General features: G+C 45.1%; 1 protein-coding gene across 1 annotated transcript in view; it reads left to right on the top strand.

Annotated features, from left to right (window-relative positions):
* CACNA1S (calcium voltage-gated channel subunit alpha1 S) overlaps positions 1-14235 on the top strand; it is a 106641-nt gene that overhangs the window by 20837 nt on the left and 71569 nt on the right. The window contains exons 3-9 of the mRNA XM_007941104.1: positions 3564-3703; positions 5304-5446; positions 5630-5782; positions 8405-8610; positions 10358-10461; positions 12519-12664; positions 13099-13180. Coding sequence (XP_007939295.1) covers positions 3564-3703; positions 5304-5446; positions 5630-5782; positions 8405-8610; positions 10358-10461; positions 12519-12664; positions 13099-13180 — 974 coding nt within the window. The remainder of the gene's footprint in view (positions 1-3563; positions 3704-5303; positions 5447-5629; positions 5783-8404; positions 8611-10357; positions 10462-12518; positions 12665-13098; positions 13181-14235) is intronic.

Raw genomic sequence — 14235 nt, 5'->3', positions numbered from 1 at the left:
CAATGTTTCTACTAGAGTATTTGTATGTTGTGTAAAAATTTCTAGGTATATGGTAGAGCTGACAAAGGACAAGGTTGTAGTCATTTCTTGGCCACAGCCAACTACCCAGAGGGAGCATTTGTTGAATCTGTGGGCTCAGGACCATAGTCGCAGGGGACATCAAGCTCAATTGGCTTAACATACTACACAAAAACATTATTCCACATCCTACTTTGGTGAGTAGTGACTGGGATCTTAAAAGCTTGCAAGCAGCCATCTAGATGCAACGATGGGTCTCTCCTCACCCAGAGCAAAGAAGAATGAAGAAAACCAAAGATTCATGGGAAAAATCAGTCCAAGTGACTGGTACACCATGCGATCCACAGTCTATATGACTATGAGACCAGAAGAACTAGATGGTGCCTGACTACCAATGTCAACCACTCGGAGGGTGATCTATGTAGGAGACGCTGGATCAAGAGGGAGAACAATGAGAAACAAAACTCAAAAGCATTTGGAAAAAAAAAAGGGGGGGACCAGTTTTGCTGGTCTGATAGAGCCTGGTGGAACCATTGAGATTATGGCCCCTAGCTGTCTTTCAGGTCTGGAATTGAACCCACTCCTGTGGCTTCCAGCCAAACAAAACACAGGCATATGAGCTGAATATTTACATTAAGTAGATACACTCCTTGGACAGATCAATCATGGGAGAATAAAAGGGCTGTGTATGCTCAGGGAGGCAGCTGAGGGGGGCATACATGGGAGGGAAGGACACAGGGAAGAGGAGGCTATGGGGAGGAAGTGGGAGAAGAGCTGTTGCATTGCCGGAGATTACAGTCAATGTCATGAGACAAAGTTTATGTGAACTGCTGTATAGAAGATGAATTTGCTCTATAAACTTTCACCCAAATCACAATAATTTTTTTTTAATTTTTATTGTGATTTGAATGTCAGTTTACAGAGCAAATTCACTTTGCATACAGCAGCTCACATACACTTTGTCTCATAACATTGACTACAATTTCCCACAATGCAACAGCTCCCCTCTCACTTCCTCCCCATAGTTACCTCTTCTCTGCGTCCTTCCTTCCCATGCACCCTCGCCCCCTGAGATGTCTTCCTGTGCATATACAGCTCTTCTATTCTCCCATAATTGAGATCTGTCCAAGGAGTGTATCTTACCTAATGTAAATGTTCAACTCATATGCCTATCTTTTGTTGGCTGGAAGCCACAGGAGTAGGTTCAATTCCAGACCTGAAGGGCAGCTAGGGGGGCCATAGTCTCAGTGGTTCCATCAGGATCTATTAGACCAGCAAACCTGATCTCTCTCTCTCTCTTTTTTAATGATTTTGAGTTTTATTCCACATTGTTCTCCCATTCTATCCAAAATTTCCTATAGAGATCCGCCTCTGAGTGGTTGACAGTGGTAGCCAGCTACCTTCTAGTTCTTCTGGTCTCATAGTGATACAGGCTGAGGATTGCACAATGTACCAGTCACTTGGACTAATTGGTTCCATGTGTCTTTGGTTTTCTTCGTTGCATCTAGATGACCATTTGCAAGCTTTTTAGATCCCAGTTGCTATTCACCAAAGTAGGATGTGGAACAATGTTTTTGTATAGTATGTTATGCCAGTTGAGCCTGATGTGCCCTGTGACTATGGTCCTGAGCCCACAGGTCCAACTACTTGCTCCCCCTGGGTAGCTGGCTGTAGCCAAGAAGTGACTACAACATTGCCCCTTGTCAGGTCTACTATATACTTGGGATTTCTTACAGAACATACAAATATACTTGTAGAAACATTGTCAGCCAACCCTATACATGGTCTTGGACACACTACCCCCTGCAGAGACATACCTAATAGTTCAGCCTGTCCACCCATCTATCCACCCTTAGATCAATGTTTGCCTTCACTGTATGTGCAAATGGTTCATCTTTGTTGTCTGTACCTTCCATGTACCTCTCTATGTCTTCCTCTTCCTCAATGCCACTGTGTTGATCACTCACATTTGGTACATTGCCCTTTTCTTCACCCAGATCAATACCTGTCTCTACCTCTCTAGCAGTGTTCCCTCTCCTCCCCTCCCACCGCTGGTAACCAACAAAGAAAATTTCTTTCCGTATATAAACCTTTCCATGACTTTTTACAATAACGGACTAATACAATATTCATCTTTCTGTGATTGACTTATTTCACTCATCATAATGTCCTCCAAGTTTATCCATGTTATATGGTGTTTTGCAGATTCTATGTTATTGTTTAGGGTTGCATGGTATTCCACTGTGTGCATGTACCATAGTTTGGTTATCCATTCTTCTGTTGATGGCCACCTTGGTTGCTTCCATCTTTTGGCTATTGTAAATAGTGCTGCGATGACTATGGGTGTGCATATATCTGTTTTTGTCCTGGCTCTCACTTCTTTATAGTATATACCAAGTAATGGAATGGCTGGGTCAAATGGTATTTCTAATTTCAACTTTTAAATGAATCACCATACTGCTTTCCACAGTGGTTGTATCATTTTACAGTTCCACCAGCAGTGTGTGAGTCCCAATCTCTCCCCATCCTCGCCAGCATTTGTTATTTTTTTGTCTTGTTGAACTTTGCTACTAGTAGCAAATGGTATCTCATTGTTGTTTTGATTTGCGTCTCTCTAATGGCTAATGGGGAGCTCTGGTGGCTAGTGCCTAAGGCATATGACTGCTAACCAGAAGGCTGGCAGTTCAAATCCACCAGCCTCTCCTTAGAAGGAAGGTTGGGCAATCTACTTCCGTAGTGATACTGCCTTGGAAACCAGGGGTTGCTGTGAGTCGGATCTGACTCAACAGCAATGAGTTTGGTTTGGTTTAACGGCTAATGATTGTGAGCATTTCTTCATGTATTTGTTGGCTACCTGAATATCCTCTTTGGTGAAGTGTCTATTCATGTCTTCTGCCCATTTTTAAACTGGATTATTTGTCCTTTTGTTGTTGAAGTGTTGAAGTTAATAATTATACATATATATATATGGTATTTTACTTAGCAATGCATGCTAAGGGGACATAATAAATCAGGGAAAATATACATCACTACTGTCAAGTTCTGACTCATAGCAACCCCTCCTTGGGTTTCCAAGGTGATATCTCTATTGAAGTAGATTCCCCAGTCTTCCTTCCAAGGAATGAAATATTGGAGAGAGGCTAAAATTGTACTTGGGTTTCCAGCAAAGGCCTCAGTGAGAGTGAGAGGATAACTTTGGAGAAAGACTTGCAGGAAGTGAGGGGGCAGGAGATATGTGATGGGTGTTGGGGTCATGGTGATGGGAGTGGGGGCATTCCAGGCAAAGGAACAGCAAGTACAAATGCCCTTAGGTAGGAGGGTACCTAGCACACCAGAGGAACAGCAGGGAACCCAGTGCCACTGGAGAAGAGGTGGGGGGACAGCCAGTGGAGATGAAGTCTGAGAGGCAAGAGGGGGTGGGGCAGGGCCTCCAGATCCTATAGGGCCTTAGAAGTCACAGCTGAGACCTATGGTTATGCAGAGTGAAGAGCAAAGTGATGGAGGTCTTGCTCTGAGGAGTGATGAGATCACCTTTGCTCCCACAGGAGAAGCTCGAGTATTTCTTTCTCTTCGTGTTCTCCGTTGAAATCACCATGAAGATCATTGCCTATGGCTTCCTATTCCACCAGGATGCCTACCTGCGAAGTGGCTGGAACGTTCTGGACTTCATCATCGTCTTCCTGGGGTGAGGCCTGGGGCTGGGGGAATTCAAGGTCACTGGGGCTTCCCGAGGTTCCCATGCCCATGACCACCCATCCTAAAAGCAAGATGAGACTTCCAGTATTGTGCTAACCATTGCCAAGGAGAGAGAGAGGCCCCTGTAAGGGTGCAGTCAGTGTGAGATGAGTGAAAGGATGAAGCATTGCCCTGCCTTGGCAGACTGCCAGGCCCTTCCCCATCTGGGCACTTTAAGTTCCTTTATTCCTTTCACACTACATTTTAAAATTAGAAATGATGTTTATGGTTCCAGTGTCTGGATTTTTATAAGCTTCTCAACCTTTGTCATTGGTTCATTTATTCCGTGGGCCTGAACTGATTACCTATTATTTGGGTTCACAAAAATGGACAATTTAGCTCCTTTCCACTAACTACTTCTACCTCCTATTAACAGCAGTATTTATTGAGCAACTACTTTGCATTTATTGCTTTGTATCTGACATCTCACTTAATCCTCACAGCAATTCTCTTGTTGTTGTTGTTGTTGTTGTTATTTGCCGCCAAGTCGGCCCCGACTCATAGTGACCCCTCCTTGGGTTTCCGAGGCAATATCACTACGGAAGTAGGATTGCCCAACCTTCTTTCCGAGGAGTGGCTGGTGGGTTTGAACCGCCATCCTTCTGGTGAGCAGTCAAGTGCCTTAGGCACTATGCTACCAGAGCTCCCAGCAATTCTCTTAGGGTCTCCATTTTCTGGATAAGGAAATTAAGGCACAGAGAAGTCATGCAACTTGCTCAAGGTCACACAGCAATGCCAGTATGGCATTCAGTTTGCCTTCAGAGACTGTTGGCTTAACCACTATGCTGTCATTCAATGCAACAAATATTATATTGAACATCTGCTAATTATCCAGTGCCATTTTATCCACAATGGGGAATGGGGAAAATAGAAGAATCCTGTGAGTCCGCCACTGCCTTTAATGAACTTCCTTGGGGGCAAGCCAAGATCAATGTATACAGAATAATGGGTGTCTGAAAATATACTACACAGTGCATCATTGTATCACATAACAATGTGTCCTGGGGTTTCAGTTGTCAGAAGGTCATAGAGAACACAGATTCCGTGTGCTCTTCAAAAAATAATGGAGATTTGAGGAAGTTGACAGAGGAGGAGGAGGAGGAAGAAGCGAGCAGGAAAATAAATAGAGGGACATCTCATCAGGCTGTACAACATGAGGAAAATCGCAGAGGTGGACCTAGCTTCAGATTTTCTTCTCTGGGTCACCATTGAGTGACGGGTTTGCTTACTGGCAACCTTCAGTCTACTATGGGTATACTCAGCACCTAATCCAGGGATTGCAAATACCTGACACATGTACCCTGACTTCAGCACCCAGAGTAGACATCACGAATGAATCAAAATACTCTTTACTGGGTCTGAACTTGAATCCTTTTTAATAAAATACTCCAGACAGCTGTACCAAATCATTAGAATTAGCCATTGATGAACCGTATTTGCTGTCTGTCCCCTAGGCCTTTCCACAGCCCCTGCTCATGGTGGGGCACAATGCTCAGGGTCAGTGACATATCTGACCACTGGGCCCCTTCTCTCCCTCTTCTCTACTCTAGGGTCTTCACTGTGTTTCTGGAGCAAGTTAACGTCATCCAAAGCAACACAACCCCGTTGAGCAGCAAAGGAGCTGGCTTGGATGTCAAGGCCTTGAGAGCCTTCCGTGTGCTCAGACCCCTCCGGCTGGTGTCGGGGGTGCCCAGTGGGTGGCAATGCCCTCTGTAGAACCCCTCCTCCTCTCCCATCCTGTTCCCTCGTCCTCAGTTCTGGGTCCCCTTCCTACCTTGGTGTCTCAGAGGCTTCCCAGGCTTTATAGAGAGGGAAGGCCATGAGACCAAGAGAGGAGATGACTTCTTTTTTCTTCTCCCTGCTCCACTCATTGCAGGCCTGCAGGTGGTCCTCAATTCCATCTTCCAGGCCATGCTCCCCCTGTTCCATATCGCCCTCCTAGTCCTCTTTATGCTCATCATCTATGCCATCATTGGGCTTGAGCTCTTCAAGGGCAAGATGCACAAGACCTGCTACTTCACTGGGACAGGTGAGCTTCCCCAGGGGCTGGAGATGTGGGAGAGGCCCTAGGACAATTCAAACTGGAAGCCATACATGGCCGGTGAAGAAGCACTAAGACTAGGCCACTGCTTTCTATGCCTGTTGACCTTTGCAATGGTTTCCCTTGGACAAGGAGAAGCTGTAGGAAGCACAACCCTGCCAGGGGCAATTACCAAGGGAAGCGGGCAGGGGTCTGAGCCATAGTTTGTTCTGAAGCTCCCCCTAGCTTCAAAATGTGGTCTCTTCTGGGCTTTCTGGGCTCATTGTGGATTGAGATGGAGGTTCAGGATAAACCTAAATTCTGTTTGCATTTTCCTTTGTAGGCATAGTTTTAGCTTTAATCTGAACAGCCCCTGAGAGCAGGAACCCGACAGAGTAACGTCTGAATGGGGCCTGATGAAAACACTCAAGAGTCAAAGGGTCATTTGTAGGCCTGGATGCACTTGAGCTAAACTTTCTAAACAAGAAGTTCTCAAAGTTTTTGGTCTCAGGAACCTTTTCACTCTGACAGATGATTGAGGACTCCAAAGAGCTTTTGTTTATGTGGGTATTCTCTATTGATATTTACTGTACTAGAAATGAAAACTGAGAAAATACTACATTCATTTATTAATTCATTTTAAAAGAACAGTAATAGACTCATCACATATAAATATAAATAATACAACTTTATGACAAATAACCATATTTTCCAAAACCCCAAAAAAATTGGTGAGAAGAACTTATTTTGTAAATCTCTTTAATGTCTGGCTTAATAGAAGTCTGCTGGGTTTTCATATTTGGTTCTGCATTCATACTGTTGTGATATCACATGTCCTGTAGCTTCTGGAAAATTCCACTGTGCATCGTTGAAAAAATGAGAGATAAAAAGGCAAATAAGATCTTAATATAAAGAGCCCTGGTAGTGAAAACAGTTAAGTGCTTGGTTGTTCACTGAAAGGTTAGCTTTGAACCCATTCAGTGGCTCCACAGGAAAAAGACCTGGTGATCTGCTCCTATAAAGATTTGTTGTTGTTGTTATATGCCATCAAGTCAGACCCAACTCATAGCGACCCCTCCTTGGGTTTCTGAGGCGGTATCACTACAGTAGTAGATTACCCAACTTTCCTTCTGAGGAGTGGCTGGTGGGTTTGAACTGCCAGCCTTCTGGTTAGCAGTCAAGTACCTTAGGTACTATGCTACCAGAGCTCCTTCAGCCTGGTAAACCCTATGCAGCAATTCTATTCTACCACATGGGGTTGCTGTGAGTCAGAATCCACTCAACCACACCTAACAGCAACAACATTAATATGAAAATAGCTTTGACCAGGCAGGCACCCTAAAAAGATCTCAGGTCCCACACTTTGAGAACTGCTGCTCTAATTTGAGAGCAGCTTGCTGGTATTTGGCCTCAGTATTTATCCTGAACCTTATTTACACTGGAGTCTATAAAGGGAATTATACATGGCACAAGAAAGAGGTGACCTATTAGGACAAGCCCTCCTCCACAGCCATGGCAACTGACTCACCAGAATAACTCAAGAGAGGAGAGGCCATTTAAACTTGCAGGGTCTCAGGAGGCACCACTCATCTCATCTTGTCCACTGACAACAAGACGACAATCAAAATGAGTCCCAAACAAAACTGAAGAGTGTACTCTGATAAAACTTTCAGTGGTTACCTTCCTAATCTCCTTCCATTTCAATCTCTTCCTGTCACCATAACAACCTACACCCTATAATAATAATAGGACAGATAAGAGAGAACTTTCTCTTGCAACCTTCATGCCAAGTTTGGAGGTGTCCCCTGGGATTCTCATTAGTTTTGGACAAGTGCTGACCAGCAGTGCTCAGATGCCCCCTTCGATTGGAGCAACCTGACTTTATGGTGTCAGGGACCCTGCTCAGGACCTCATAAATGTCCTCTCCACCCCCATCTTCAGAGGATAAAGTCTATATGGGAAATATGGGTAAGGGAGGGTATTCCAGTTCTGATGAGTAACCTAATCTCTGAACACAAAAGGAGACTGTGAAACACCCTAAGATAAAAGGGGATGTCATCAAGTTGCAGGATTTTGGAGACAATAAAAGTACCAAACAGGGAAACAAAGAACAAAGGCCAAGGCCTGTTGGGAAGCCCTCCTGAGAACAGACCCCTGCCTCTGAAGCTACTAGTGTTGCAGAGCTCAGCCCAGAACCATTTGCAGTATCTGCATCTCACCCTCCCAGACAGAACTCCCAAGTCTCAACATGTGGACATTCCCCAACCCCTGGTCCCGGTCAGGCAGCTGCCTCCTTTTTTAAAAAAAAGCTCTCAGTGTACAAACAACACTCAAGTAACTGCTGCTTCATAGGTGACACTTCACAGGACAATGAACCCTACAAGCAGCCCCTCCAGTGAGGCTCCAGGGCTTACATGTAACTACTGCTGCAGGTCGATCTCTACTGCCAAGTCCTTGGCCCCAAGCATTTGTTTTCATCTCTACCCACATGCTATCTAGGAAGCAGTCCTTTGCATTTTAGCAGAATGTGTTTTTAGACCTATTACTATTTTAAACTGCTGTTGACCCCTTTTCCTTCATTACTGTCCATACACTACCCCTGTCTGACGTGCATGTCCCCTCCACCTGCAGATATCGTGGCTACAGTGGAGAATGAGAAGCCTTCGCCGTGTGCCAGGTCAGGCTTGGGGCGACGGTGCACCATCAATGGCAGTGAGTGCCGGGGCGGCTGGCCGGGGCCCAACCACGGCATCACCCACTTTGACAACTTTGGCTTCTCCATGCTCACTGTGTATCAGTGCATCACTATGGAAGGGTGGACCGACGTGCTTTACTGGGTGGGTCAGGGCCCCTGATGCCTGGAACATCTTCCCTTGCCAATCTACCCAGAGAAGGCCAGTCATTACTCCTTCTCCCCTCTCCCTGGGAAACCTATACAGGAAGCATGTCCACCTACCCCACCCACCCTGGCCCTCAGGCAGGTATCCCAACATCCTTTGAGGCAACCCCTATAGTGCTCTATGTCTGTTCAGGACCAAGAGGAAATGGAAACCTGAAACTCCGTGAGTTCTGATCTCAACTCAACTTTTCACTAAGCCTGGCTGTGAGTGGCTCCTTCCTGGTGGCCCGGAATCTCAGACTCCTTCAGTGATTAAGGACCCTTTGAGTATCTCTCAATGCCTCTCTGGGCAAGATTGCTTTCATATATAAATCTAAGCTATCAGCTTCCTCATATGTAAACATAAAACTACTACCTACATCATGGGGCTAATGACAGGATTAGCTGAGTTACAACACATACCACTTGCCTTCAAGTCAACTCCACCTCACGTTGACCTCATGTGCCAGAGTAACACTATGGTCCATTGGGTTTTCAATGGCTGATTTTTCAGAAGCAAATTGCCAGGCCTTTCTTTTGAGGTACCCCAAGGTGGACTTGTACCTCCAACCTTTTGGTTATCAGGCAAGTGCATCAACCATTCGCATCACTCAAGGATGCCCGCCTGGCACATAGTCAATGCTTTATAAGAGATTTCTTTTTGGAGTACATTGTTATTTGGTGTTCATTAAAAGCCAGGTTGCCTTTCTTATTTAATCCTCCAACAGTGGAAGGCATTTCCCCCTTTTGCAGATAAGGAAACTGAGGCTCAAAGAGGTTAAAGAATGTGTACAAGGTTATGGGCCTAATCAGCAGCAACCAAGTGTTGGAGTCTGACCCATCTGGCTGCAATCCCTGAATATCTTAACTATGATGTGAGAGTGCCTGTGGGGTGTGTGTGTGTGGGAGATTGTTCAACTGTCAGAATTCATGTGACTATTTCTTCTAAGCTCATATTAGGGGAGCCAATTATTAACTATTTCAAGTACTGTCACATGTTACATGTTACTCCACCTCTGTTACAAGCCTTTGAGGAAAGAGTGCACATGTCATTATCCCCATTAGGCAGATGGGATACACCAAACCAAACCCACTACTGTCGAGTTGAATCCAACTCACAGTGACCCTATAGGACAGGGTAGAACTGCCCCATAGGGTTTCCAAGGCTGTAAATCTTCATGGAAGAAGATCACCATATCTTTCTCCCAAAGAGCAGCTGGTGGGTTTGAACCACTAACTTTTCAGTTAGCAGAAAAGTGCTTTAATTTCTGTGTTCCCATGGCTCCTACAGGTGGGGATAATGCTCAGAAATGTTGGGTAACTCTTCTAAGGTCAGAGAAGTTACTCATGAAGGTGCTTTAACTTCAGGCCAAGAGTTTTCAGTGTTTCTTCTATTTTGAAAAATCCTGGAGGTATATTGAGATGGTGGTCATGAGGAAGTCAAGTTAGGAGGCAGATGGAGACATCTTGGGTTGGAGGGAAAAATGAGTCAGTCTTGCCTGGTCCAGACAGTCAGCAAGGCCCCCTGAGGAGGTCCTTTGAGCTCCAATTCTGCGGTCCTCAGGCTAGAAAAGGCCCCCTTCCTGGTCCCGGAGGGCTTCTCTCCTTGTACCCCAGTGTCAGGTGGAGTCGAGTGGGCACACCTTGGGGAAGGGGACCTGAGCTCTCAAACCAAAGGGCAAGACTCACACCTCTGTTCTGGCCAGGTCAACGATGCCATTGGGAACCAGTGGCCCTGGATCTACTTTCTCACCCTCATTCTGCTGGGGTCCTTCTTCATCCTCAACCTGGTGCTGGGTATCCTAAGCGGGTAAGGAGGTTTAAAGGCAGCTGGGAAGAGAAGGGGGAGGAGGTAGAGAAGGAAGAAGAGGGAAAAAAGAGGAGGGGAAAGGTAGAGGAAGGAGAAGAAAGAAGAGAAAAAGGGGGAGGGGGAGGAGAAGGAGAAGATAAAGGGAGAGGAGACAGGGGAGAAGGAAGACAAAGAGAAGGGAGGAGACCTGCTCAGAGGTATGGGTTAGAACTTTGGCTCATCTCTGGGTCTGTTTAGCGCCAGCTCAGCCAGAATGTTCTTCCTTGTTAGCAAGGAAGAGATAGAAGACACAGGCAGGAGGCATCCATTTTTTATTTTCTCTCTTCTCCTCCTCAAGCCTCCTCTTACTCTCTTTATGAGTGAAATCCCTTTCCCCAGACTCCAGCCTCCTGCCTGTGGATGTTCATAATTTGATGCTTGGCATAAGAGGCAGTATAATCTCCTGGTTAAGCGCAAGTCACCACAGCTAGACTGCCCAAGTTTAAATCCCTCCACGACTGCTTGCTAGCCGTGTGACCTTTGCCTAATTACTTAACTTTCTGTACCAAAGTTCCTTCATTTCACAATAGGAATAATTCTAGTACAAATTTCAGAGTTGTTTGATGATTAAATGAGTTAATAATGTAAAATTCTTAAGACAGAGTCTAGCACATAATAAATTTTAAGTATTAACAATTATTATTGAGGGCTTTTCTCCCTGGGACAGTCCTATTGTAGTCTCTCCATCTCAGCCACAGTCAAAAGGCTAAAAGTGACCATCAGCCCCTTCCCCACGGCCATTACCGTACTCCAGAAACGTCTCTTCAGGCAGACAGTACATGGAATTCAGGGGGCTCATGAACTTGCATAGGAAAACATTACCTTTATTTTTCATTAACCTCTTACTGCAAATTAGTTTTTCCTTTCATTATGAACACAGGCAACAAACCACAATGGTATTAGCAGTGCCTGTGACTTGTCCCAATAGTAATCATGTCATATTAGAGTTGTAGCAAATATTATTTACACTCATTACTAATTTGAAATTATAGTAATTATTAGACCTACAACTAGATCTTGTTGGTTAATGAGTTACTGAAGAACACATATATTATTCTATTGTTTTTAAAAAAATATTTTGATTACTGTATTTTAATATCCTTGGTTCCCTTTGTAATCCTTTTATTTTGTGCATTTAAAAACATTCTGTGAAGAGATCCATTGGCTTCCCTAGACTACTCAAGGAACTTTGGTACAGAATGATCAAGAGCGCTTGCCTAGACTCTGCCCTGCAAGGGGACAGGCTCTGAGCTGAGAGGCAGTGTGACAGGTCCTGAGAGCAGATCATTGCTGGCTTTTTAGGCCATCTTTTCAGCACTGCCTGGTGGCCAAGGGCTGCCCTCTGCTGGTCCAAAGATCCTTTACTGACCCTCAGGGTGGGGAATCAGGCGCTTTCTGTCATGTGCTGCTGCTACCTGGTCTCTTCTAGGCTCAGAAGAATTTCTTCGTGGCCTTAGGTCTATAACCATTTGCCATCAAGTTGACTCATGGCTACTCCATGTGTGTCAGAGCAGAGCTGAGCTCCACAGGGTTTGCATTGGTTGATTTTTTCAGAAGTACATCAACAGGTCTTTCTTGTGAGTTAACTCTGGGTGGACTTAAAGCAGAACGAAATGTCCAGGGTACTCAGAGGGTCAGGAGAGAAAGGAAAATCTGAAGATGCATGATTGATTCAGGTAGGGCAGTCTTGCCCCTAATGTCCAAGGGTGACCCCAAGACAAGGTAGGAGAAATGAGATGGGATGAGAAGAAAGAAATGAGAATGAGAGTCTGAGAGACACAAGGTGTTCCTGGAGGGTGGGGATGGGTGAGAGAAGAGAGAGAAGGGTTGCCCTTCAGACATCTTGAGGGGCACCTAGACCCTAGGTGACACCTTAGGGCCAGAAGAAGAAGTACATTCAGCCCCAGAGTGTGCACTCTCTGTGTGCTCACAGGAAGCTCAGTCCTTGCTGACCCCTCTTCTATCTTCTCCTCCCCTTCCCTTTTCTGCCCTCTATCCACCTCCATCCCCTATTTCAGGGAGTTCACCAAGGAGCGGGAGAAGGCCAAGTCCAGAGGAACCTTCCAGAAACTCCGGGAGAAGCAGCAATTGGAAGAGGACCTTCGGGGTTACATGAGCTGGATTACACAGGGCGAGGTCATGGATGTGGAGGACTTGAGAGAAGGTTTGGGTCCATACACCAAGGTTAGCGTCTCCACTCTGTAGCTGAGCTGCACCTTACAGTCTGTTCCCATAGAGACCTACCACCTCATTTAACTCTCTAACCTACAAGGGCCATCAAGCAGGCCTAATATTGCCATTTTGCAGATAAGAAAACTAAGGCTCTTAGAGGGTAAGTGACTTGTACCTCAAAATGGGAGCATCCAGGTGTCCTGATGAATGAACCCAAGGCTCTTTCCATAGCACCATGCCACCCACCCATAACCACCCTCCCTTACAGAGGTGGGCTCTTGGCTTTTGGGAATCTGGGCCTCAGAGAGTGGTCTGAATCCACCTAGGCCCACTGTCACAGGTGTCTCTCTATCAGTGTGCCCAGACCAGATGTACCAGCCCAGGTGTGCCCAAAAGGCCGGCCAACTTTAACTCTCTTATCCCCAGGGAAGCTGACTTTGGATGAAGGTGGCTCTGACACAGAGAGCCTGTATGAAATTGAGGGCTTGAATAAAATCATCCAGTTTGTGTGAGTATCTGTGCATCTCCCCAGGGTGCTCCCAGCCCAAGTTCCTTGAGACAGTGGAGTTAGAATCAGTTCCCTTTTCCCTCGGTGGCTTTAGAGTCACTTTCCTGATCCTTTGGAAAGATGGCCTTTCTGAGAAAATAGGGCCAATTCTTGCTCTGAGGTGACCAGATTCTCAGGGCACATGTGATCAGAGAAGGCAGGGCGGATGAGCTATTTATATTTATATAGCACATAAGGAAGGAACATGGGGTGAGGGCATGAGCACATTTGGCTGCTCCATGTTGGTGTTGGGACAGGGTGGAATTGAGGTGAGGTAATTAGTCCTGGAAAGCTCCAAGAGGGGAGGTAGAAGGTGTGTGTTTTAAAGAGGCAGCACCATGAGCTTTTCAGGAAGAGGACTGGCCATACTCAGACATCAGGAAACAGGGACACTGGGAGCTCTCTTGCTTTGTCTTAAAATGAAGGTTTGTTTGATTGCTCTGCTGTTTCCTTTTACATATTCATACATAGTTGTGATTTTAAAGAATCAAATAATAAATACATTTAATAAAAAAAAGGAAAGAAAGAAAAGGTGAAGGTCTCCATTGCCATAGAGAGGTAACCCTGGCAACAGTTAGATTTATATCCTTCTATACAAGACCATTTCTGCACTTTTATATCTTTATTTCTCACTCTGTCTCTTTCTCAGTCTCTCTTTCACACACATGCACATATTAAATTTTGTTTTGTTTGTTTTTACATAATGAGTTATTTATTCCTTTCACTATAGAACCTCAAATAGTGCCCAACACATAGGAGATGCTACCAATTATTTGTTGAGTAAATAAATATGGTATATGTATTAGTTAATGACTTATTTCTCACTTAAAAATATCTATTGAAGACACCTTTTCATTCATATCATAGTGGGTAAAGCATTGGGCTGCTAACCAGAAGGTAGGTTCCCCTATGGGAGGAAGATGAAGCAATCTACTTCCATAAAGATTTACAGCCTTGGAAGCCCTATGAGTTGGAATAAAATCCATGGCAGTGGGTTTGGTTTTTTATTTTTTTCA

Source organism: Orycteropus afer, unplaced genomic scaffold, assembly GCF_000298275.1.
Source record: "Orycteropus afer afer isolate SDZICR_OR568_19922 unplaced genomic scaffold, OryAfe1.0 scaffold00075, whole genome shotgun sequence".
Lineage (NCBI taxonomy): Eukaryota > Metazoa > Chordata > Mammalia > Tubulidentata > Orycteropodidae > Orycteropus > Orycteropus afer.
The sequence above is the reverse complement of the archived record's forward strand: the minus strand, read 5'-3'. Positions and strand labels throughout refer to the sequence as shown.